Raw genomic sequence first — 27,148 nt, forward strand, 5'->3', positions numbered from 1 at the left:
AGACAGAGAGAGGGGTGAGAGGAGGGACAGAGAGAGGGGTGAGAGGAGAGACAGAGAGAGTGGTGAGAGGAGGGACAGAGAGAGAGGTGAGAGGAGGGACACAGAGAGGGGTGAGAGGAGAGACACAGAGAGCGAGGTGAGAGGAGGGACAGAGAGAGGGGTGAGAGGAGGGACAGAGAGAGAGGTGAGAGGAGAGACACAGAGAGGGGTGAGAGGAGAGACAGAGAGAGGGGTGAGAGGAGGGACAGAGAGAGGGGTGAGAGGAGAGACACAGAGAGGGGTGAGAGGAGAGACAGAGAGAGGGGTGAGAGGAGGGACAGAGAGAGGGGTGAGAGGAGGGACAGAGAGAGCGAGGTGAGAGGAGGGACAGAGAGAGGGGTGAGAGGAGGGACAGAGAGAGGGGTGAGAGGAGGGACAGAGAGAGTGGTGAGAGGAGGGACAGAGAGAGGGGTGAGAGGAGGGACAGAGAGAGCGAGGTGAGAGGAGGGACAGAGAGAGGGGTGAGAGGAGGGACAGAGAGAGGGGTGAGAGGAGGGACAGAGAGAGGGGTGAGAGGAGGGACAGAGAGAGCGAGGTGAGAGGAGGGACAGAGAGAGGGGTGAGAGGAGAGACAGAGAGAGGGGTGAGAGGAGGGACAGAGAGAGGGGTGAGAGGAGGGACAGAGAGAGGGGTGAGAGGAGGGACAGAGAGAGGGGTGAGAGGAGGGACAGAGAGAGCGAGGTGAGAGGAGAGACAGAGAGAGGGGTGAGAGGAGGGACAGAGAGAGGGGTGAGAGGAGGGACAGAGAGAGGGGTGAGAGGAGGGACAGAGAGAGCGAGGTGAGAGGAGAGACAGAGAGAGGGGTGAGAGGAGGGACAGAGAGAGGGGTGAGAGGAGGGACAGAGAGAGGGGTGAGAGGAGGGACAGAGAGAGGGGTGAGAGGAGGGACAGAGAGAGCGAGGTGAGAGGAGAGACAGAGAGAGGGGTGAGAGGAGGGACAGAGAGAGGGGTGAGAGGAGGGACAGAGAGAGGGGTGAGAGGAGGGACAGAGAGAGGGGTGAGAGGAGGGACAGAGAGAGGGGTGAGAGGAGGGACAGAGAGAGCGGGGTGAGAGGAGGGACAGAGAGAGGGGTGAGAGGAGAGACAGAGAGAGGGGTGAGAGGAGGGACAGAGAGAGGGGTGAGAGGAGAGACAGAGAGAGGGGTGAGAGGAGGGACAGAGAGAGTGGTGAGAGGAGGGACAGAGAGAGGGGTGAGAGGAGGGACAGAGAGAGGGGTGAGAGGAGGGACAGAGAGAGGGGTGAGAGGAGAGACAGAGAGGGGTGAGAGGAGGGACAGAGAGAGTGGTGAGAGGAGGGACAGAGAGAGTGGTGAGAGGAGGGACAGAGAGAGGGGTGAGAGGAGGGACAGAGAGAGTGGTGAGAGGAGGGACAGAGAGAGGGGTGAGAGGAGGGACAGAGAGAGTGGTGAGAGGAGGGACAGAGAGAGGGGTGAGAGGAGGGACACAGAGAGGGGTGAGAGGAGGGACAGAGAGAGGGGTGAGAGGAGGGACAGAGAGAGCGAGGTGAGAGGAGGGACAGAGAGAGGGGTGAGAGGAGGGACAGAGAGAGGGGTGAGAGGAGGGACAGAGAGAGGGGTGAGAGGAGGGACAGAGAGAGGGGTGAGAGGAGGGACAGAGAGAGCGAGGTGAGAGGAGAGACAGAGAGAGGGGTGAGAGGAGGGACAGAGAGAGGGGTGAGAGGAGGGACAGAGAGAGGGGTGAGAGGAGAGACAGAGAGAGGGGTGAGAGGAGGGACAGAGAGAGTGGTGAGAGGAGGGACAGAGAGAGGGGGTGAGAGGAGGGACAGAGAGAGGGGTGAGAGGAGGGACAGAGAGAGGGGTGAGAGGAGAGACAGAGAGGGGTGAGAGGAGGGACAGAGAGAGTGGTGAGAGGAGGGACAGAGAGAGTGGTGAGAGGAGGGACAGAGAGAGGGGTGAGAGGAGGGACAGAGAGATGGTGAGAGGAGGGACAGAGAGAGGGGTGAGAGGAGAGACAGAGAGAGGGGTGAGAGGAGGGACAGAGAGAGGGGTGAGAGGAGAGACAGAGAGAGGGGTGAGAGGAGGGACAGAGAGAGGGGTGAGAGGAGGGACAGAGAGAGGGGTGAGAGGAGGGACAGAGAGAGGGGTGAGAGGAGAGACAGAGAGAGGGGTGAGAGGAGGGACAGAGAGAGAGGGGTGAGAGGAGGGACAGAGAGAGGGGTGAGAGGAGAGACAGAGAGAGTGGTGAGAGGAGGGACAGAGAGAGGGGTGAGAGGAGGGACACAGAGAGGGGTGAGAGGAGGGACAGAGAGAGAGGTGAGAGGAGGGACACAGAGAGGGGTGAGAGGAGGGACAGAGAGAGGGGTGAGAGGAGGGACAGAGAGAGGGGTGAGAGGAGAGACAGAGAGAGGGGTGAGAGGAGAGACACAGAGAGGGGTGAGAGGAGAGACAGAGAGAGGGGTGAGAGGAGGGACAGAGAGAGGGGTGAGAGGAGGGACAGAGAGAGGGGTGAGAGGAGAGACAGAGAGAGTGGTGAGAGGAGGGACAGAGAGAGGGGTGAGAGGAGAGACACAGAGAGAGGCCTGAGAGAGAGACAGCTGAGAGCAAAAGGATGAGATGGAGAGAAAAGGCTCTAAGAGCCACATTGACACGGGTCAATAAGTGAAAACTACATCCCCCACACTCACCTGAAGTCATTCTGGCCTTCTCTGAGCACTTTTCTCCTTCCTCCTCTCCCTTCTGTAGGCTGTGTGTGTGTTTCCTAATGGGTACCATGCCCTGCCCACCCTTCTCCTGGGGGTGCCGGTCTGCCAGTGCCAGGACTGGGGGTGAACATCGCCAACCCTCACCCTCTCTGGCACCATCTCTAGCCCCCTCCCAGGCCTCCTGCCCTGGGTACAGGCTCTCCCTCTGGCCCCCACACCTCTGGAGGACTGGGACTCTGTTGTTCCCATAGTCCTGCCTTCCACCTAGACCAGGGAGGAAGATCAAGAGAGGAGAGAAGGGAAGCGGATGAGAAAGAAGCCATGGAGAGAGGTGAGAGATGGTGGGTGATGAGAGAGTGAAGGAAAGAGAGAGGAGAGAGAAAGAGAAGGGCTGTTAAACAGCAGCCAACGTTTATTCTCTTCTAAAGACAGACTATAAAACTTTGATGGGGTATAGAGTGTCAGTGGAGCTAAAAGTCTAACCGTTCACACCGACACTCCCACTATGAGAAAAGAGAGAGAGAGAGACAGAGAGAAAGAGGGAGAGAGAGAGAGAGAGAGACTGGGGAGGGAGGGAGGGAGCAAGAGGAAGCCAGGATTTTTTTTTTATTTAGGACAAAAACACTCATGTCTCTCCCTCTCTCCTCCCCCATCCACCCCCTGCCATGACCCTGCCACGCCCTTCCCACACAGAGCGTGACGCTCGCTCTCCCTTTCTCTCCCTCTCTCTGCCATAATTAGGCTCCCACGTCAGTCCAGGGCTCGCTTCAATACACAGCTCGGCTCCCAGCCAACACAAGTAACCCCCCCCCTCCATCCCTCTTCCTCTCTCTCTTTCCCTCCCTCGCACTCTCTCCTTCTCTTTCTCTGGCACAATCTCTATTCCTCTCTAGCTCCCATTCCTCTCTCCCATTCGCTTTCCCTCGCTAACTATTCCTCCTCCCTCTCTATAACTTGCTTTGGATCACCCCTCAGCTCTCCCCCTCACTCACTCCATCTCATCCTCCCCTCCCTCTTTATCCTCTCTCTACACAGATAAGCACAAAATGCTCCTTAAAAATAAGACCACGTCTCTCTCTTTTGCTCTCTTTCTCTTTCTCTCACTGTGTGTGTGTTGGGAACAAACCCTGCCTAGCTGAGTGCTGTAAGTGTGTGTGTGTGTGTGTGTGTGTGTGTGTGTGTGTGTGTGTGTGTGTGTGTGTGTGTGTGTGTGTGTGTGTGTGTGGAAGAATTGGGTTACTCACCCTCCCTCTCTCCCTGCCTGGCGGTGTGTTGGCAGTGTTCCCACTCTCTTTCTCTCCGCTGGCGGTCTGCCAACTCCTGTCCTGCTACCGCTGCCGACGCAGACACACACACACCCCCGCACTCCTTCTCCTTCAGCTCCAGCTCCGAGAACCGCATCATCGCCCGCTAAACACACACACACACGACATACACAGAGAGACACACACAGAGAAAACAGCCATGAAACCCACTAACTGTCTAGCGTCCGCCACACACACCTCTCTAAACCTCAATCTGGGCTGAACGACTACCGAAGCAAACAACAAGATCACATTGTGTCAAAAAAGGAGGCCAAAACAAAACAGAACAAAGAGAGAGATAAATGAACAAGCATGGCACATCCAGACATGGTTAGGTTAGACTAGTGCAGTCAGCCACGGTGAGTCCATGCGATCGCTTTGAGGCCCTAGTTCCTGCCATCTCCCTTCCTGAAACATGAATACAGCTAGGAAACACATACGGCTAGCCCTGAGGCTCACAGAGAGAGAAAGAGAAGGGGAAAGAGAGAAAAAAGGAAGGGAGGGGGAGAGAGAGAGAGAGGGCGAGAAGGAGTACACAGTGCAGAGCAGGTGAGAAAAAGACAGAAAGAAAGAGAGAGTGCAGAGAAAGAAAGAGGGAGCAGAAAGAGGGTAGAAGGGGAGAGAAAGTGTGTGTGAGGGGTAGAGTGAGATAGAGAAATGTAAAGAACTGACCTCCCAGTTAGCTGCAGGGCGACTTATATTACTCCCCTCTCGTGATATGACTTCCATCTAAGCAATTAGAACGGGGGCTCAATATATCTGTCCATCATTTCATATCTGTCCATCATTTTCATCATTTCAATATATCTGTCCATCATTTTCATCATTTCAATATATCTGTCCATCATTTAATATCTGTCCTTCATTTTCATCATTTCAATATATCTGTCCATAATTTCAATATATCTGTCCATCATTTTCATAATTTCAATATATCTGTCCATCATTTTCATAATTTCAATATATCTGTCTATCATTTTCATATCTGTCCATCATTTTCATAATTTCAATATATCTGTCCATCATTTCATGTAGGTACTGTATGTTAAAATGTCTTCCCCCCCGTTCTTAATTCCGGGCCTCTGGGTCCTTAGAACTGCTGGTTTTTCTTCCTCCCCTCTAATCAAGGATTGGCCAATCATTGGCAATAATCAATCAATCAATGAACTACTATTACGTAAAACCAGTAGTACTGAAGACCTGGAAGCTGGGATTGAAGCACCCCTTGTATACACATACAACATCTAGTAGCCATTGTCCCACCAAGCGCACACACACACACACACACACACACACACACACACACACACACACACACACGTCAAATCAAACCAGTGAACCCATCAATAAACACATAAAAAAACTATCAAACCCTTGTTTTCTGAACTGAAATTATATATATTTTTCAAAGAGAAAGGCAATACAATTATTATTTGTAAATTAGACCTGGGGAGGGGGGAGGGAGGGGGGCGAATTGTGGGTATATAATATAACATCATTGAGTTATTAAGATGATAGTCAACGTCCAGAAATCTAGCGTTTGATAGCTTTGTGTTCCAGCTCTGTATGAGCATGCATGACAATTAAAGACAAACCAGATGGTTCAAAGGCATGTTTACAACATATGGGTAGACGGGTAGAACCAAGCAGTAACATAAATGTGCCTCTGCACTATTCAGATACATCATCAGAGGTGTGTGTGTCTAGCCAGAAATGGTATACACATGTGTTTTTGATCTAATCTAAATACAACCACTGGTCTTTAATAGCTACAAAAGTAGATGATCAGTAAATAATACAGCCAGGAGGAATGGGTTCAATCATGCAGCACTGAATCACTGTTTGTGTATATGGCATGTGTGTGTGTGTTCTCATGTGTTCAATATGTGTGAGTGAGAAGCTAGGCACTAATAGCCATTGGGGGAGGGGTGTGTGACCTTGGACAAGGCCGGGGTGGGTGCTTTATCAACAAGGAACCCCATCCATCCACCTTCCAGCCCCTCTGGCTCACCTTGGGGTTAAGCACAGCAAGAGGCAGGGTGAACCATGAGGTTATCGCTGTCACAATGTGAAGCCCAGCAGCACGTGCCTTTGACCACCCCCCCAACACACACACTCTCATTCTCTTTCTCCCGGAGCAAGATACACAGAGCAGGGCACGCTAACAACTTAACCAATGTTGCCTAGACAACTCACAGGGCTAGGTTAACCTTTGAACTGGCCTTGTGCTAAATCACTGACTGTCAACAGGCTTCAAATGTCCTCTCATAAACTCAGAGGCAACAGCTAAGGGCTGGGATAAGTCTATAACTCTGGACTAACCGTCACCCTACTTCAGATACGGGAAGCAGGTATCTAAGACATCTATACGAAGACATATTGTCTCTCCAAACGACAAAGACCCGCTATGACCCGCTAGAATGAGTGGCAGAATTGACCAGAGTAGTGGGTTTGATTCCTGCATGGACCACATGGGAACTGAAATGTAAACTGTGAAAGGCTTCAGATAAATGAGTCATGTTTATCATCACATCCACAGCCACTGCCCGCCACCCTAACCCACCTATGGCCGCAGTTCTCTCAACTCACCTGCAGGGCGCGCTGCTCCCGACTCAGCTTGCTAGAGTCTGCATACAGCTCGGTTGTGACACATTTGATGCGGTCGCCGACGTAGCCGGAAGAGTTAGCGATCCTCTTGGTCAGACTGGTCCTCCGTGAGCCTCTTCGTCCACCCTCTTCATCCTCATCCCCCTCTCCATGTGACTCCTCTGTGTCTTCAACGCTCCCTCCTTCTCGTTCTCTTTCCTTCCCCAGGTCCATGTAGCGAAGGATGGGGTGGGAGGAGGTTCGTCTGTCCATCTCTTCTCTCTCCTCTCCAGACGTGAGGTCGCAAGATGATATGCGATCTCTAGACATGCGGTCGCCAGGCATGCGGCCACTATCACCAGTGGTACGGTCTACTGCAGTGCGGTCACAATCTCCAAGAGTCCGGTCTCTCGTCTTGCGGTCCCCAGATGTGCGGGCACAGCGCAGGGTGCTTTTGACCTGCTCCCCCTGGTCCCTTGGGTCTGAGGAAGGGCTCTGGTCCTCGCGGCTCTCCTCGGCCCGAGTAACCAGTCCTGGGGAGACCTGAAGTGGGCTAGAGGCCACACCCGGACAGCCCGTCTCCTGGAGGGGCCTGGGTCTCATACAGGGGATCTCTGGTTGTCTGTCTGTGTGGGTAGTTCTCAGGGTGGAGCTTGGGCTGGGGTGGTGATGAAGATGATGATGATGATGATGCAGTTGGTGTTCTGGCTCCCGCTCCACTTCCCTCATGCTTTGGTCGCCATGGCCACACTGGTGTTGGTTGCCCCTGGTGATGGGAACGATGACAGGGAGTGGCGGCTTGTTGGCGGCTGGCGTGGACTCTCCATCTGTGTCGGAGTGTACGAGGTCAATGCAGACGATTCTATCTTTGGAAGGGATACTGGTGCTGGAGGAGGAGAGGGGTCTGGGCTGGCTCCCTCCCCACTCCCCTGCATCTTTATTGCGCTTCACATGGGACCCCTCCCCTGTCTCCACATCACACCGGCCCCTGTGGGACCCACCAAAATCCTCTTTGAGTCCCCTAGGTTTGTCCTGGCCCTGGCCACGTGACTTGGGCCCCTGATCTGCCCGCTCCAAGGCTTTAGAGTCTGTGTGTGTGTGCATCAGAGGGTGGGCCATCTCCTGGGAGTTGTAGGTGAGGTACTCCCCAGCGTGGCTCTGGTACGGTACGGGCTGTTTGGCTGCCAGGTGGGAGGGGTAAAGGCTGTTACTGCCAAGCAGGACGGGGGGAGGGTAGGCAGGGCCCTTCCCTGGCAGAGGGAGAGAGTGGAGGGCCATGCCGTCGGGTACAGAGTAGTGTAGGTATCGGTTGGCGTACACCATGCTGTGAGGTAGGTAGGCCTCGCTCTGGGGCAGGTAGAGGTGGCTGGGTGGGTGCCCATTGGCATTCTCTAGACACGGACGTTTATTATATGGAGACACCTCCTGGGATGTCTCAGCCCTCTTAGGGGCTTTGGGGGGCTTCTCTGTGGAGTTCCTATGATGGCCGGCCATGGGGGAACTTTCTGATTGGCTGGGGCTGGGTTTGGGCCAATCATTATTGGGTTTGGGGGACAAGGGTATTGTGGAGGGAGGATTGAGATTGGAAGGAATTGGGGTAGTATTTGTCTCTCCTACCCTGGGGCAGGATGGACTGCGTTGCTGGGGCTGGGGTAGGACTCTCTCCAGAGCCTTGTTTTTGATGACAGATGGAGAGGAGCCTTTCCCTTGGGTGTCTGGGCTGGGCCTGGGGGATGGGGACAGGGCTGGGGGGTGGGGGTGTGCGTGGGTGGACCCAATGGTGTAGGTGGGTGTAAGGGTGGGCACCACCCAGGAGGAGTGCAAAGTGCTGATCATCTCTGGCCTCTCTGGGGCTTTGGAGGAAGTGCTGCTGACCACTGAGTGGGAGTGGGAGGGTAGGGAGGGGGGTGAGAGAGAGAGGGTCTCTTTCAGGAGCTCCCGGCTGGGGGGGAGGTCCGTACCGAGGCCCCGGGGACCCCAGGGCCTCCATCTTCACAGGGAAGCTGTTAGGAGGCAGGCCTAACTCCAACAATCTTCCAGAGAGGTCGAGAGGCTTTGGGTCTGCTGGGTCTTTGGTAGTCGGCGGCTGGTTCAGTGGGGCTGGACGCTCAGAGGATGGTTTGGAAGGGCACTGACTGGATCTCTTCTCACATCCCCCAGCCCTGTGATCCGACACCCCATCTCTGGGTCTGGGTTTGTGGGGGCTGGGCCGGGCAGGGGAGGGGTTCTCTGGAGCCATGCTGCTCACATAGAACGAGTGAGGTATCGTCTGGGAAGAGGAAGAGGAACAAGAGGAGGAAGATAATGGTACTATTCTAGAGACTGCCCTCTGTAGGTCCATGGTGCTGTCTATGTGAGGGGGAGGCAGGGGAGGAGCAGGCTGGGGGAGGCGAGAAGAGGCGCGAGGGGAGGAATCAATAGGAAGGCTACTACTATTAGTATTACTCCCACCACTGCTACCACCACTACTACTACTACTACTACCACTGCTGTTACTGGCTCCTTTGTTGGAGGGGGGTCTACTGGGCTTATTGCTTCTGCTGGGGGGTCTGTCTCGGTCTCTGTCTGTGTGGGGGGGGAGAAGGTGCTGGGGCGGAGGGGGCGGCTGGTGAAGCTGCTGCCCAAACGGAGACCCCTCGTGGTGGACACGAGACCCGACACTCAATCCCTTCTCCTGGCAGTGCACCATGGAGGTGGGGGCCACCGACACCGCTGGGATCCTCATGGGAGACCCCACCAGGGGGGAGGAGATGGGGGACGGGGGGTAGGGGGGCATGTAGTAGAGCCTCTCGGCGGCGGAGGCAGCAGCAGGGTTCATGTTCCCCCCCTGGGAGGCACAGAGGGACTGGTAGGCCAGGTGCTGGGGAAGGTAGGGGCTGGGCTGATTGAGGAACTGGGCCTTGTACATGCTGAGGGCTGCATACTTGGAAGAGTCCATATAGGGGTAGAGGCCCGCCTCGGGGTACAGCCCCCGGCTCAGCCCCCAGGGCAGACGCAGGTACCCGCCTGCTCCTGCACCAGCACCCCCCAGGCCCAGCTCTGAGGGCTTCTCCCCCCCAGGTCCCACACCTCTCCTGTCCAGCCCTTCTGGCCCCCTATGGAGGCTTGGTGGAGGGCTCTTGTACAGGTCCAGGTAGCCGTTGGTAGGCTTGCTCCGGTCCATGGAAACGTCAGGCTTGTAGAGGAGGTCTGGAAGGCCGTCCCGGTTGTAGCTGAGGGGGAGGGTGGTGGACCCCTCGTGGGGCTTCTCGGCCGACAGCGCTCGGATCCCTGGGTAGACTACGCTGCCGTGCAGGCGGAGGCCGTCCCGCATCAAGGCATTGCGGTCCAGCCCCATGGCGGCCAGGGGCGTTAGCCTGGCATCCACCTACAGGACAAATAACACAGGTTTAAACCAATTATAAACGTGTTATATCCCACTTCAAATTTCTTGTACTATTTATTTTAATTCATTAGTCTCTGAGGTCCACTGATTTACTATTTTAATTTGTCTAGTTTTAATCTTTCTCAACATGTATTGTTTTATTTGTTAAGCACTTTGAAATGCATCCCCTGTAAGAAATGTGCTGAATAAAAAAAGTTTAATTTTATTATAAACAACATCATACACGTAATACACAAGGTTAACACCTCTTCAACTGCTTATACACATACTCTTCAACTGGTTATACACCACTCTTCAACTGGTTATACACCACTCTTCAACTGGTTATACACCACACTTCAACTGGTTATACACCCCTCTTAAACTGGTTATATACCACTCTTAAACTGGTTATACACCACTCTTAAACTGGTTATACACACCTCTTCAACTGGTTATACACACCTCTTCAACTGGTTATACACACCTCTTCAACTGGTTATACACACCTCTTCAACTGGTTATACACCCCTCTTCAACTGGTTATACCACACCTCTTCAACTGGTTATACACCACTCTTCAACTGGTTATATACCACACTTCAACTGGTTATACACCACTCTTCAACTGGTTATATACCACACTTCAACTGGTTATACACCACTCTTCAACTGCTTATACCATACTCTTCAACTGGTTATATACCACACTTCAACTGGTTATACACCACTCTTCAACTGGTTATATACCACACTTCAACTGGTTATACACACCTCTTCAACTGGTTATACACACCTCTTCAACTGGTTATATACCACACTTCAACTGGTTATACACCACTCTTCAACTGGTTATACACCACTCTTAAACTGGTTATATACCACACTTCAACTGGTTATACACCACTCTTCAACTGCTTATACCATACTCTTCAACTGGTTATATACCACACTTCAACTGGTTATACACCACTCTTCAACTGGTTATATACCACACTTCAACTGGTTATACACACCTCTTCAACTGGTTATACACACCTCTTCAACTGGTTATATACCACACTTCAACTGGTTATACACCACTCTTCAACTGGTTATATACCACACTTCAACTGGTTATACACCACCCTTCAACTGGTTATACACACCTCTTCAACTGGTTATACACCACTCTTCAACTGCTTATACCATACTCTTCTAATGGTTATACACCACTCTTAAACTGGTTATATACCACACTTCAACTGGTTATACACCACTCTTCAACTGCTTATACCATACTCTTCAACTGGTTATACACCACTCTTAAACTGGTTATATACCACACTTCAACTGGTTATACACCACCCTTCAACTGGTTATACACACCTCTTCAACTGGTTATACACCACTCTTCAACTGCTTATACCATACTCTTCAACTGGTTATACACCACTCTTAAACTGGTTATATACCACACTTCAACTGGTTATACACCACTCTTCAACTGCTTATACCATACTCTTCAACTGGTTATACACCACTCTTCAACTGGTTATACACCACTCTTCAACTGGTTATACACCACTCTTCAACTGGTTATACACACCTCTTCAACTGCTTATACCATACTCTTCAACTGGTTATACACCACTCTTCAACTGGTTATACACCACTCTTCAACTGGTTATACACACCTCTTCAACTGGTTATACACACCTCTTCAACTGGTTATACACACCTCTTCAACTGGTTATACACACCTCTTCAACTGGTTATACACACCTCTTCAACTGGTTATACACACCTCTTCAACTGGTTATACACACCTCTTCAACTGGTTATACACACCTCTTCAACTGGTTATACACACCTCTTCAACTGGTTATACACCTCTTAAACTGGTTATACACCTCTTCAACTGGTTATACACACCTCTTCAACTGGTTATACACACCTCTTCAACTGGTTATACACACCTCTTCAACTGGTTATACACACCTCTTCAACTGGTTATACACCTCTTAAACTGGTTATACACCTCTTCAACTGGTTATTCACACCTCTTCAACTGGTTATACACACCTCTTCAACTGGTTATACACACCTCTTCAACTGGTTATACTCACCCCTTCAACTGGTTATACACAGCTCTTCAACTGGTTATACACACCTCTTCAACTGGTTATACACACCTCTTCAACTGGTTATACACCACCCTTCAACTGGTTATACACACCTCTTCAACTGTATATACACCACTCTTCAACTGGTTATACACCACTCTTAAACTGGTTATACAAAAGTCTTAAACTGGTTATACACCACTCTTCAACTGGTTATACCCCACTCTTCAACTGGTTATAAACACCTCTGCAACTGGTTATACAAAACACTTAAACTGGTTAAACACCACACTTCAACTGGTAAAACACAACTTTTCAACTGGTTATACACACCTCTTCAACTGGTTATACACACCTCTTCAACTGGTTATACACCACTCTTCAACTGGTTATACACGACACTTCAACTGGTTATACACGACACTTCAACTGGTTATACACGACACTTCCAACTTGTTATACACGACACTTCAACTGGTTATACACCACTCTTCAACTGGATATACACCACTCTTCAACTGGTTATACACCACACTACAACTGGAAATACACAACACTTCAACTGGTTATACACACCTCTTCAACTGGTTATACACCACACTACAACTGGAAATACACAACACTTCAACTGGTTATACACACCTCTTCAACTGGTTATACACACCTCTTCAACTGGTTATACACCACACTACAACTGGTTATGTACACCTCTTTAACTGGTCATATACACCACTCTTCAACTGGTTATAGACCTCTTCAACTGGTTATACACCTCTTAAACTGGTTATACACCTCTTCAACTGGTTATTCACAACTCTTCAACTGGTTATACACACCTCTTCAACTGGTTATACACACCTCTTCAACTGGTTATACACCTCTTCAACTGGTTATACACCTCTTCAACTGGTTATACACCTCTACAACTGGTTATACACCACATTTCAAATGGTTATACACAACATTTCAAATGGTTATACACCACTCTTCAACTGGATATAGACCTCTTCAACTGGTTATACACCACTCTTCAACTGGTTATACACCACTCTTCAACTGGTAATACACCACAATTCAAATGGTAATACACCACAATTCAAATGGTAATACACCACTCTTCAACTGGTTATACACCACTCTTCAACTGGTTATACACCACATTTCAACAGGTTATACACCACATTTCAAATGGTTATACACCACATTTCAAATGGTAATACACCACACTTCAACTGGTTATATACAACATTTCAACTGGTTATAAAAACCTCTTCAACTGGTTATACACACCTCTTCAACTGGTTATACACACCTCTTCAACTGGTTATACACACCTCTTCAACTGGTTATACACCACACTACAACTGGTTTTACACCACACTTCAACTGGTTATACACCACCCTTCAACTGGTTATACACACCACTTCAACTGGTTATACACACACCTCTTCAACTGGTTATACACACCTCTTCAACTGGTTATTCCAACCTCTTCAACTGGTTATACACCACTCTTCAACTGGTTATACACCACATTTCAGATGGTTAAACACAACATTTCAAATGGATATACACCACTCTTCAACTGGTTATAGACCTCTTCAACTGGTTATACACCACTCTTCAACTGGTTGTACACCACATTTCAACAGGTTATACACCACATTTCAAATGGTTATACACCACTCTTCAACTGGTTATACACACCTCTTCAACTAGTTATACACACCTCTTCAACTGGTTATACACCACACTTCAACTGGTTATACACCACACTTCAACTGGTTATACACACCTCCTCAACTGGTTATACACACCACTCTTCAACTGGTTATACACAACACTACAACTGGTTATTCACACCTCCTCAACTGGTTATACACACCACTCTTCAACTGGTTATACACAACACTACAACTGGTTATACACACCTCTTCAACTGGTTATACACCACACTACAACTGGTTCTACACACCTCTTCAACTGGTTATACACACCTCTTCAACTGGTTATACACCACACTACAACTGGTTTTACACCACACTTCAACTGGTTATACACACCACTCTTCAACTGGTTATACACAACACTACAACTGGTTATACACACCTCTTCAACTGGTTATACACCACACTACAACTGGTTATAAACACCTCTGCAACTGGTTATACAAAACACTTAAACTGGTTAAACACCACACTTCAACTGGTAAAACACAACTTTTCAACTGGTTATACACACCTCTTCAACTGGTTATACACATCTCTTCAACTGGTTATACACCACTCTTCAACTGGTTATACGCGACACTTCAACTGGTTATACACGACACTTCAACTGGTTATACACGACACTTCCAACTTGTTATACACGACACTTCAACTGGTTATACACCACTCTTCAACTGGATATACACCACTCTTCAACTGGTTATACACCACACTACAACTGGAAATACACAACACTTCAACTGGTTATACACACCTCTTCAACTGGTTATACACACCTCTTCAACTGGTTATACACCACACTACAACTGGTTATGTACACCTCTTTAACTGGTCATATACACCACTCTTCAACTGGTTATAGACCTCTTCAACTGGTTATACACATCTTAAACTGGTTATACACCTCTTCAACTGGTTATTCACAACTCTTCAACTGGTTATACACCTCTTCAACTGGTTATACACCTCTACAACTGGTTATACACCACATTTCAAATGGTTATACACAACATTTCAAATGGTTATACACCACTCTTCAACTGGATATAGACCTCTTTCAACTGGTTATACACCACTCTTCAACTGGTTATACACCACTCTTCAACTGGTAATACACCACAATTCAAATGGTAATACACCACAATTCAAATGGTAATACACCACAATTCAAATGGTAATACACCACTCTTCAACTGGTTATACACCACTCTTCAACTGGTTATACACCACATTTCAACAGGTTATACACCACATTTCAAATGGTTATACACCACATTTCAAATGCTAATACACCACACTTCAACTGGTTATATACAACATTTCAACTGGTTATACACACCTCCTCAACTGGTTATACACACCACTCTTCAACTGGTTATACACAACACTACAACTGGTTATACACACCTCCTCAACTGGTTATACACAACACTCTTCAACTGGTTATACACAACACTACAACTGGTTATACACACCTCTTCAACTGGTTATACACCACACTACAACTGGTCATACACACCTCTTCAACTGGTTATACACACCTCTTCAACTGGTTATACACCACACTACAACTGGTTTTACACCACACTTCAACTGGTTATACACCACCCCTTCAACTGGTTATACACCACCCTTCAACTGGTTATACACCACCCTTCAACTGGTTATACACACCGCTTCAACTGGTTATACACCACACTACAAATGGTTATACACACCTCTTCAACTGGTTACACACACCTCTTCAACTGGTTATACACCACACTTCAACTGGTTATACACCACATTTCAGATGGTTATGCACAACATTTCAAATGGATATACACACCTCTTCAACTGGTTGTACACCACATTTTAACAGGTTATACACCACATTTCAAATGGTTATACACCACACTTCAACTGGTTATACACCACCCTTCAACTGGTTATACACCACCCCCTTCAACTGGTTATACACCACCCTTCAACTGGTTATACACCACCCTTCAACTGGTTATACACACCACTCTTCAACTGGTTATACACACCTCTTCAACTGGTTATACACCACTCTTCAACTGGTTATACACCACTCTTCAACTGGTAAAACATCACTTTTCAACTGGTTATACAACACTCTTCATCTGGTTATACACCATTCATCAACTGGTTATACACTTCAACTGGTTATACACACCTCTTCAACTGGTTATACACTTCAACTGGTTATACACACCTCTTCAACTGGTTATACACACCTCTTCAACTGGTTATACACACCTCTTCAACTTGTTATACACCACTCTTCAACTGGTTATACACACCTCTTCAACTGGTTATACACACCTCGTCAACTGGTTATACAAAACACTTCAACTGGTTATACACCACTCTTCAACTGGTTTTACACCACTCTTCAACTGGTTTTACACCACTATTCAACTGATTATACACCACACTTCAACTGGTTTTACACCACTCTTCAACTGATTATACACCACACTTCAACTGGTTTTACACCACTCTTCCACTTGCCTTAAACACCTGTAACATGTTATACACACGGAATGACTTCACTTGTGTGAGGTATGAGGGTATGGTTAACGTCTCTTAACCTTATTATAAACGGTGTTATAACACTAATACACATCTTATACATGGATGACGCACCATGCTTTGTGTGATGTGGTTGCCTTCTCTTAAATCCAGGTTTCTCTGGGTCCCCGCATCACTAACAGGTACTCTCCTGGAAAGAGAAAACACATGGTCAGAATAATTTGTACACACACACACACACACACACACACACACACACACACACAGTGGTGTGGCAGTGGTGTGCAGTGCTCTAGTTAATGACAAGCTTAAAGGCTTGAGTTTTCAATAGCAACAACAACAGAGAGAGAGAGGGTGAAGGAAGGGCAGAAAGGTGGGGAGAGGGTGTGATGTATCTGATATAGCAACATCTATCACGACCCACTCACACGCACACACACACACACACACACACACACACACACACACACACACACACACACATACATAAATACACACCCGCCAGCTGAAGTAGTCCCCCTTCCACCCCACGCTCTCAATTCACCCCCCCGCCTACCCAGAGAGTAGATGACGTGCATTGTGGGGCCCAGGCCATTCAGTCACGTTCTCCACACACTCGTTTTCACTTGTTCGCTCTAGCCTCCTTGACCCTCTCTCTCTCCCTCCCTCTTTCTCTCCCTCCATTCTGGCAGCCAGCTAAGCGAGGGACGATCATAGTTCACAGACCACTCCAGTGGGAGGCCATTCAACCTTTGCTACGGAGCACTGGATCGTACACACACACACACAATTACACACACACACACACTAATTAATAAACAAACTCCATGAAGATCTATTTCAAAATCCAGAATAGGAAAGTGTTCTCTTCTCAGTTAGTCCACACAGTAGAAAATGCCCAAAACCGGTCTCTCTCTCACACACACTCACACAGCGTCAGAACTTAATACGCACTTCGTTGTGACCTGTGTATGGTAAAAGTGCTGGTTGCGTCTAGCAACAAGTCCCTATATAGCCAAATCAGTCAGTCAGTCAGTCAGTCAGTCAGTCAGTCAGTCAGTGAGTGAGTGAGTGAGTGAGTGAGTGAGTGAGTGAGTGAGTGAGTGAGTGAGTGAGTGAGTGAGTGAGTGAGTGAGTGAGAGATACTCGGCTCCTCCATCATTGGAAAGAAACGCGTCTGTGGCTCGAGCTGCTTCGCGACCGGCATGCCGCTTTTATTACAGTGACCCCAAGCTCATTAATCACCCTCTCCCTCGCTTGCGCAGCTCCTCCCTTCCCCCTCTTCTTCCTTGCCTAGAGGCTTGAGCACAACCGAATCCTGCCTGCCTAGCTTGCCCGAACAACATCTGCATGAGATGAAACTGAAAACTCTTAAGGTGCCTGCATACTAGGTTCTGTTTGCTCCTAGCAGAAGAACTTGGCTAGACGAAGTGAATGTCTCGCATACGCCCTTTAACTATAGACATTCGCTTGAAAAACAAGAAAAAAGCTGACTATTTGTCCCTCTTGAGACACCATAGCAACAACATAGCCAGTATACACTTCTTCAAAATAGTCTGAATTAATCTAAGATAAATCAAGAAATCTATAATAGATTTTTACATTTTTGCCAAGGAGGACTTAGTCGCGTAATTTTACATCGAACTAAGATTTTAGCGCAGTATTTCTCAAGTGAAAAAATGTGCATGAAAACTAGCAGTCTCTCATTGAATGAAAACAAACACTTAATTGAAAAATCCCATCCATAGTTCCCACTCTTACTAGGACTACTACTGTAGACCAAATACATAACGAAGGGGTGTAGACTTCGGTTAGAGCGAATCATTTGGATGGGCATTAGGTTTCCATAAGGGGGCAGATTGTGTACACGCTTGCTCATGCACAGATGATATTAACACTAGAACTGCTAGGCCTCGAGGGACCCCCCCCCCTTCAAGCTAATTGTGACTGCAACATTCTAACAGTGTAATTAATACATTTCAAATATGCTATCGCATATTAGCTTATTTTAATAACATCATTTTAAGAAAGTGTAATCACCAATTGTGAATGAAGAACAGGGTGGGCCACTCCATTGTATCATTATATGGTGGGATGGGACATGCCATACTCCAGACTGCATCAGATACACGGGTTACACATACCGAGACAGAGCGGCGATGTTTCCCTTGCATAAATGATCAGTATTTTAATATTTTATTTGGACGGGCAAGGAGGCCAGGCCCCCTAAGGACGCCCATAATGCTGGCCCTGCCCCTGCCGAACACCAAAACTAACAAAAACGTCACAAAATGTTGTCATAATATATGCGTGAACGGTTTCCAAGCATGTGACAGGCATTATGCCCGGTCATCCCGGATGGCACGGACCCTTTATGCCCTGTGTGTGTGAGAATCAGGCCCGAGAAAGTCCACAGCCCAAACAGCCGGGATCGTTGTTTTTCCCGTCCCGCCATATCGTCACTTGCACTGTTTGTTCCACACACTCATCGAAAACCTTGTCAGGGGGACTGAATTCAGCAGTCGGAAGGGGAAAGAGAAAAAGAGTGCAGCCAGATTGTATGTCATCTGAGGAACATGGAGAGGTTGAGAGGAGAGAATAGAGGGTGGAGGAGAGGCGGATGGATGGAAAGGCAAACTGACCTCTCCTCCATGACCATCCCATACATTTGGGCCCTCTCGTGACTCATCCATGGGGGAACCGTTCCGTACATCTGTGTAGCGGAGAGCATGTCATCCCCTCATGGGACAGTCCGTCTTAAAACACCTCCAACCGACCAGCGCTCTGCAAGAGAGTTAATACCAAATGGTGCTATGACGCTCTCCGTCGGTCCATCCATGTAGGCCTAAACTCACAATGTTAAGCAATAAACCACATTAAAAGCCTACATAAAACAGCAGAGTGCATTAGGCCTACAAAGAAACCTGTAGGTGTGGGGTTACAGGTTTCGCTTGTTCAATTGGTTTAAGGGATCGGCAACACAAGATTGATTAGGGCGAACGGGGTTCAAAATCAAATCTAATTGTATTGGTCACATGCGCCGAATACAACAGATGTAGACTTTACTGTGAAATGCTTAGGAGCCCATTCCTAACAACGCAGAGTTAAAAATTGAGAAGAACTTTTGCAAAAAAATTATAACAATATAAAAATAACAAGGCTATATACAAGGAGTACCAGTACCGACTCAATGTGCAGGGGTACGAGGTAGTTGAGGTAATTGAGGTAATACAGTATGTACAGTACCAGTCATAAGTTTGGACACACCTACTCATTCAAGGCTTTTCTTAATTTTTACTATTTTCTACATTTTAGAATAATAGTGAAGACATCAAAACTATGAACTAACACATATGGAATCATGTAGTAACCAAAAAAGTGTTAAACAAATCAAAATGCATTTTATATTTGAGATTCTTCAAAGTAGCCACCCTATGCCTTGATGACAGCTTTGCACACTCTTAGCATTCTCTCTACCAGCTTCACCTGGAATGCTTTTCCAACAGTCTTGAAGGAGTATGCTAAGGACTTGTTGGCTGCTTTTCCTTCACTCCGCGGTCCAACTCATCTCAAACCATCTTAATTGGGTTGAGGTTGGGTGATTGTGGGCCAGGTCATCTGATGAAGCACTCCATCACTCTCCTTCTTGGTCAAAGAGCCCTTACACAGCCTGGAGGTGTGTTGGGTCATTGTCCTGTTGAATAACAAATTATAGTCCCACTAAGAGCAAACCAGATGGGATGGCGTATCGCTGCAGAATGCTGTGGTAGCCATGCTGGTTAAGTTTGAATTTTAAATAAATCACAGACAGTGTCACCAGCAAAGCACCCCCACAACATCACACCTCCTCCTCCATGCTTCACGGTGGGAACTACACATGCGGAGATCATCCGTTCACCTACTCCACGTCTCACAAAGACACGACTGTTGGAAGCAAAAATCTCAAATTTGGACTCATCAGATCAAAGGACAGATTTCCACCGGTCTAATGTGCACTGCTCATGTTTCTTGGCCCAAGCAAGTCTCTTCTTATTATTGCTGTCCTTTAGTAGTGGTTTCTTTGCAGCAATTTGACCATGAAGGCCTGATTAACGCTGTCTCCTCTGAACAGTTGATGTTGAAATGTGTCTGTTACTTGAACTCTGTGAAGCATTTATTTGGGCTGCAATTTCTGGGGCTGGTAACTCTAATGAACTTGTCCTCTGCAGCAGAGGTAACTCTGGATCTTCCTCTCCTGTGGCGGTCCTCATGAGCCAGTTTCATCATCGAGCTTGATGGATTTTGCGACTGCACTTTAAAAACCTTTCAAAATTCTTCAGATTTTCTGGATTGACTGACCTTCTTGTCTTAAAGTAATGCACTGTCATTTCTCTTTGCTTATTTGATCTGTTCTTGCCCTAATATGGACTTGGTCTTTAACCAAATAGGGCTATCTTCTGTATACCACCCCTACCATGTCACAACACAACTGATTGGCTCAAATGCATTATTAAGGAAAGACATTCCACAAATGAATGTTTAACAAGGCACATTTGTTAATTGAAATGTATTCCAGGTGACTACCTCATGAAGCTTGTTGAGAGAACAGTGTGCAAAGCTGTCATCAAAGTAAAGGGTGGCTACATTGAAGAATCTAAAATCTAAAATATATTTTGATTTGTTTAACACTTTTTTGGTGACTACATGATTCTATATGTGTTATTTCATAGTTGTGATGTCTTCAATATTATTCTACAATGTAGATGTGTCCAAACTTTTGACTGGTACTGTAGATATTTAATATGCAGGCTATATATTTAAAACGTGTTTTAGATATTTCTTAGGATAGAGAAAGATAATGGCAGCTGTAGACATTTTTCATGTCAAGGGAGGGTTTCTCTACATTTCTGTAGGTCTATAAGGCTAGGCTATATGCTGCCTGTCCACCATGCCTAGGCCGTAAATGATTTACAGTGTCCGAGGCCGGAATGTTTGACAGCTACGCCTCTACAATGCACAGGTGAATTGTAAAAGAACCAGCTGCGCATCTTTGAAGAGCTGGTTGTGTATGTGTGTGTGTGTGTGTGTGTACAGTGTGTGTGTGTACAACAGGAGGAAAAGCCAGACCACGTCGACGCCCATCCCTGGTGCTAAGAATAGTTTGCACAACAAACATCTCTCGGCGGCAATCCATCAGGCCGCAGCCTGGCGGCAGGCAGACCGGAGAGGGCCGGTCGGGCTGCGTTTAGAAAACAGACCGCTGGAGCGGAGCACGATTCGCACTATTAAACCAGTGGGTGTTTTTAGCAAGTGTCATCAGAGAGAGAGAGACAGAGGAGCAAGAGAAAATAGAAAGAGAGAAAAGACCGAGAAGAGAGAAAAGGAAAAGAAAGAGAAGGGAAACAGTGGCGCACAAACAACATTGTGAATTCCATCCAATATCTATTTATTTATCTTCCTCTACGATTCGTGCTATGACTATTTTCAAATTGCTAAAACACTGTACATAGCTCATAATATAACACTTGAAAATGTAAAAAATATTTTTGGAACCTTTTTGAGAGCAATGTTTTTGGTTGATGTTGTTACATTTGTTTCTTCTCACTTGTTTTTATTTCACTTGCTTTGGCAATGTAAACATGTTTCCCATTACAATGAAGCCCATTTGAATTGAATAAGCGAGAGAGAGAAGAGAAAGAGAGAGAAAAGGCAAACAGTGAGAGAGATCTGTTCCAGTCCGATCTCGTTTCCTGTCACTATCACGCCTTCAACTCTATCTGACCTGTCACATGCGGAGGAACAATAACGTCCTCACGGCCAGCGCTCAACCAACTCCCCAGGCTGCCCTCCTTTCAGTTGTATACCTCAGGAGAGAAGAAAGGAAGCTGTGTGTGTGTGTGTGTGTGTGTGTGTGTGTGTGTGTGTGTGTGTGTGTGTGTGTGTGTGTGTGTGTGTGTGTGTGTGTGTGTGTGTGTGTGTGTGTGTGTGTGTGTGTGTGTCAGAGCAGTGGTATGGGTCATCAACCCATAAATATCTCGTCTTTATACGCACAACTGGCTAAACTGTTCTGGAGATTCAACTAAATGTAAATGTTTAGGCTATGTGACATTGCTGATAAATATTAAAAACAACAAACACGTTATATTGATGTGGGTGGCGTAGGCTATAAATCTGGAAATGTGTTCATTTTTCCGTGCCTGACATGCTGCTGTGCAAGTCCTTCTCTCTAGGCTCGAGCGAACTGGGACGAGGGCGGGGGGAGTGGGCCCGGGGCCATCTCTCTCTGGAGCGCAGAGGCTCGAGCTTCTGCTCTAAAAAATGCAGTGTGACGCAGGATAATCTCCGCAGCGACGGGGGTGAGGAGTGAGGATTAACACGGATTAATGCACACACCACTACGCAGGGCTCGGGTGTGTGTGTATGTGTGTGTGTCCCGCGCTGCCAAAACGAAAAGAAAGCGCATACCACTTGGGTGGACCGAAAATAAAACAACGAAAACAAAGCTCAGAATGGTTTAAAAGTCACGTCTGGAGATTAGCTTTACTGCAATCTATTCACCAAAATGAAAACTGCATATTTTCCCGTAATGCCAGGAGGCCTTATCATTTTTCTCGTTTAAGGTAATACAAAGATTACAGGTTGGAAGTAAAATAATAGTTCTCAATGTGTTTTTTGATATCTATCACATATTTATTTTATTCCTTTGTCACATTCATTACCAGGATCATTATACACGACAAAGACAACAAATGTAGCAACCCTTTCTCCAGGGTCCTTGCTCTCCGGGATCCTACCCCATTGCAGATGGTTAAGGTTAGGGTTAGGCTAGGGTTACGGTTATGGAGAGGTTAGGGTAGGGGGGTCCTAACTATCTCGGATAGAACTAGACCTTTTCTCCAGTCCCCCAGTTTTCTCGTACACTCTCGTGCGTAACAGCACATCTCGAGAGACACGCAGCTGCCAAAAGAGAGAGAGAGTGTCTGTGTGTTTGCGTTACAGCGTGTGTGTATGTGTGTGTCTGTGTTATAGCGTGTGTAGGGTGTGCGTGTGCGTAGGGTGTGCTGTGTGTGTGTGTGTGTGTGTGTGTGTGTGTGTGTGTGTGTGTGTGTGTGTGTGTAGGGTGTGCTGTGTGTGTGTGTAGGGTGTGCTGTGTGTGTATGTGTGGCTGGGTTTCTGTACAGCACTTTGAGATATCAGCTGATGTATGAAGGGTTATATAAATACATTTGATTTGATTTGATTTGTGTGTGTTATAGCGTGTGTGTGTGTGTATGTGTGTGTAGGGTGTGCTGTGTGTGTGTGTGTGTGTGTGTGTGTGTGTGTGTGTGTGTGTGTGTGTGTGTGTGTGTGTGTGTGTGTGTGTGTGTGTGTGTGTGTGTGTGTGTGTGTGTGTGTGTGTCAGAGAGAGAGACTGGTGTAGGGAAACTCCGAGACAGCTCCCTGTAGACACAGAGAGAGAGACGTGGGCAGGCCTCCAACATTTCTACGCACGGAATACTAGCGCGGCACGATAGGCAGCCAGCAGCAGAGCGCAAAAGGACGGATACGGGGGCCAAACCGCGCAGAGGAGGGCTTTCACTTCCCACTCCACATGATACAACAATCCCGTAGTCAGTATGCAGCAGCTTATTCCGTAACACACAGGGACTGAATGTGAGAGAAGAGGACAGAGTGTCACAACATGACCATGAAAAGTCAGAAATTCAATTACAGAAAATATTACACAACCAAGTCTGAATCACTCGTTATCCCAACAATGTAGCACAATATATCCACAGTTGTCAACAAATTATCAGCACGGGGACGGCTACATATTAATCTATAATTTCCATATAGCGAACACGTTATGACCAATGAAATACATAACCCTACAACGGGGACATTGTGTCCATGCACACAGTCCCGTGGCAGAGGGCGTGGGGAGGTCGAGGAGAGAACGGACGAGAAAGAGCTCCACTATAGCGCGCACACACACGAGAGAGAGAGAGAGAGAGAGAGAGAGAGAGAGAGAGAGAGAGAGAGAGAGAGAGAGAGAGAGAGAGAGAGAGAGAGAGAGAATGGCTGTTTAAAACAGCTGTCCATTATTTGCGCGCGGGCTGTACACAGGGCCTCTCGCCCTCCCGCCACACAGGCGAATGCAAGTCAGTGCGGGAGGACTGTCCCGGGAGCATGACCGCCAACAACGCCGACATTGTGTGACCCGTGCTGTCACTGGAGAAGCGGTGACGGCCGCTGAACCATGCCATTCATCCCGGGCCAAATTAGTACTAAATGGACCTTTTATGTCCCCAGAGGGGCCAGGATTGTAGTAACAGGGACGCGCATGTTAGTCGCCTTAGTAGGCATTGTAAACCGTTTTGGGGATTTCTGGTAGGCCTATATCATCAAAATAAATCAATCGCAACATGTTTTTTGATTAATTGAGCACTGTTAATCTGACAATACTATTGGAAATTAATGTTGAAAGTTCCATTTATATTACTAAAATGTAATTTATGCTGTAGATGTTTCCTGTTGACAAGACATTTTGATAAATAGCCCAATGTCAAAACACTGTTTTAACGTGTCCAAATCAACAAGCAATATGAAAAAACAGTTTGTGATATTGAAAACATAAAATGTACTATCTACACATACTGTACATAGTAATCATATTTTAATTTATTTTTTTAACGAACCACCTTATAAACTGCACACGCACCAAAAACCCAATCAAGTGCCAATAAATCACTGATATCGATTAGGGGGGAAATACAGTTGTATTCACTGTTGAAACTAACACAACAACAAAAAACATGGAAACTGGAGATTTTTTCCCATCACTGGTTAGAGAACCTGCAGAACACAGCTACATGTTGATTTGTGGCTCCCAAAACAGAAAGAGAAATGCATCACTTGTGTCAATAACTCCGATCCATATCTCAATTGTGCAAGAGGGGGGAGATGTGGTTCTTGTTCAAACTAAAACAGCTCAAAAACCACACGGAATCTGGGAATAATATGTACATCACTGGTTAGAGGACAATTTGTAGAAGACAGTTAGCTACATTTTGATATGTTGTATTTGAATTCAAGTGGGTCGCCAATGTGGTAAGTGTAACTCAACACTTTTTCTGTTAATCACACGCTGTTAAACACACGCTGAAATCATTAGAACAGGGGCAAACCTTTGGGGTGTAGCGCTGTTTAAACTAAAACTTTTCCAAGGCCAAACGGAAACTTGGAATAACTTACAGGCCTACATGGTTGGTTAGATGAGAACTTGTAGAAGAAGGCTTGTGTATATTTTGGAATGTCAGATGTTGATTTCCGGAGGCTGCCATCACGGAACAGGTAATGAACCACTTTTTCTGTTAGTTCATTTAAACGAATCAAGATGTGGCATATGATATCAACAGTGACAATGGTTGGCTGCTATTTAAGTGATAGCTTGACTGTCCAATCCATGTATTGGGAGTGTGTGGCCAGCGACTTGTATAGACTGACCGCCCCAAATGTTCTGTGCCATTTAATTTAGTCCTCAGTCTAAGTGATTCTAAGTCCTGCCCATCACAGAGTGTGTGACAAAATCAACCGTTGTGTAATTCCACTAAGTTGTATTGGGTGAAAATGAGCTTGTGTAAGGTATTAATTCATACTGTCCACATTTGGGAAATTAGACAATATACAATATTTTAATATGGCAAAATAATGAAACATGTAAGTTTAAGATGATAGTTTCTGAGTGGGCAACATATACTATTACAACAATGACATCTACACACAGTGGCCAGTTTATTAGGTACAACCATCTAGTACTGGGTCGACCACCCTTTGCCTCCAGAACAGCATGAATTCTTTGGGGCATGGAAACATTGCTCAATTGGTATAAATCAAATCATATTGTATTTGTGACATACAGGTGTTTAGCATGTAGCGAAATGCTTGTGTTTCTAGCTCCAACGGTGCAGTAGTATTTAACAGTGCAGTAATATCTAACAATACACACAATCTAAAGTAAAGGAATGGAATTAAGAATATATAAATATTTGGAAGAGCAATGTCAGAGTGGCATAGACTAAGATACAGTAGAATATAATACAGTATATACATATGAGATGAGTAATGCAAGATATGTAAACATTATTAAAGTGACTAGTGATCCAATTATTAAAGTGGCCAGTGATTTCAAGTCTATGTATAGGGCAGCAGCCTCTCTGTGTTAGTGATGGCTATTTAACAGTCTGATGGCCTTGAGATAGAAGCTGTTTTTCAGTCTCTCAATCCCAGCTTTGATGCACCTGTACTGACCTTTCCTTCTGGATGATAGCGGGGTGAACAGGCAGTGGCTCGGGTGGTTGTTGTCCTTAATTATCTTTTTGGTCTTCCTGTGACATCGGGTGCTGTAGGTGTCCTGGAGGGCAGATAGTTTGCCCTCCAGGACAGCAGCACTCTCTGGAGAGCCCTGTGGTAGCGGGCGGTGCAGTTGCTGTACCAGGCGGTGATACAGCCCGACAGGATGCTCTCAATTGTGCATCTGTAAAAGGTTGTGAGGGTTTTAACTGCCAGGACCAAACATGTGCCAGGAAAACATTCCCCACACCATTACACCACCAGCCTGTACCATTACACCACCAGCCTGTACCATTACACCACCAGCCTGTACCATTACACCACCAGCCTGTACCATTACACCACCAGCCTGTACCATTACACCAGGCAGGATGGGGCCTTGGAATCATGCTGCTTACGCCAAACCCTGATAAAGCCATCAACATGAAGCAACTAGAACCAGGATTCATCAACATGAAGCAACTAGAACCAGGATTCATCAACATGAAGCAACTAGAACCAGGATTCA

The 27,148-nt window shown here is 46.9% G+C and overlaps 1 protein-coding gene across 1 annotated transcript in view; it reads right to left on the reverse strand.

Moving 5' to 3' along the window:
• Window positions 1-27,148, reverse strand: part of LOC106582152 (BCL-6 corepressor) — a 68,190-nt gene that overhangs the window by 34,589 nt on the left and 6,453 nt on the right. Inside the window, 7 exon segments of the mRNA XM_014164940.2 lie at window positions 2,684-2,965; window positions 3,946-4,111; window positions 4,678-4,734; window positions 6,595-8,341; window positions 8,343-9,958; window positions 16,444-16,519; window positions 18,972-19,113. Of these exon segments, the coding sequence (XP_014020415.2) occupies window positions 2,684-2,965; window positions 3,946-4,111; window positions 4,678-4,734; window positions 6,595-8,341; window positions 8,343-9,958; window positions 16,444-16,519; window positions 18,972-19,060 (4,033 nt within the window). The 5' untranslated portion in view covers window positions 19,061-19,113.

The sequence above is a fragment of the Salmo salar genome, chromosome ssa21 (genome assembly GCF_905237065.1).
Source record: "Salmo salar chromosome ssa21, Ssal_v3.1, whole genome shotgun sequence".
NCBI classification, from domain to species: Eukaryota; Metazoa; Chordata; class Actinopteri; order Salmoniformes; family Salmonidae; genus Salmo; species Salmo salar.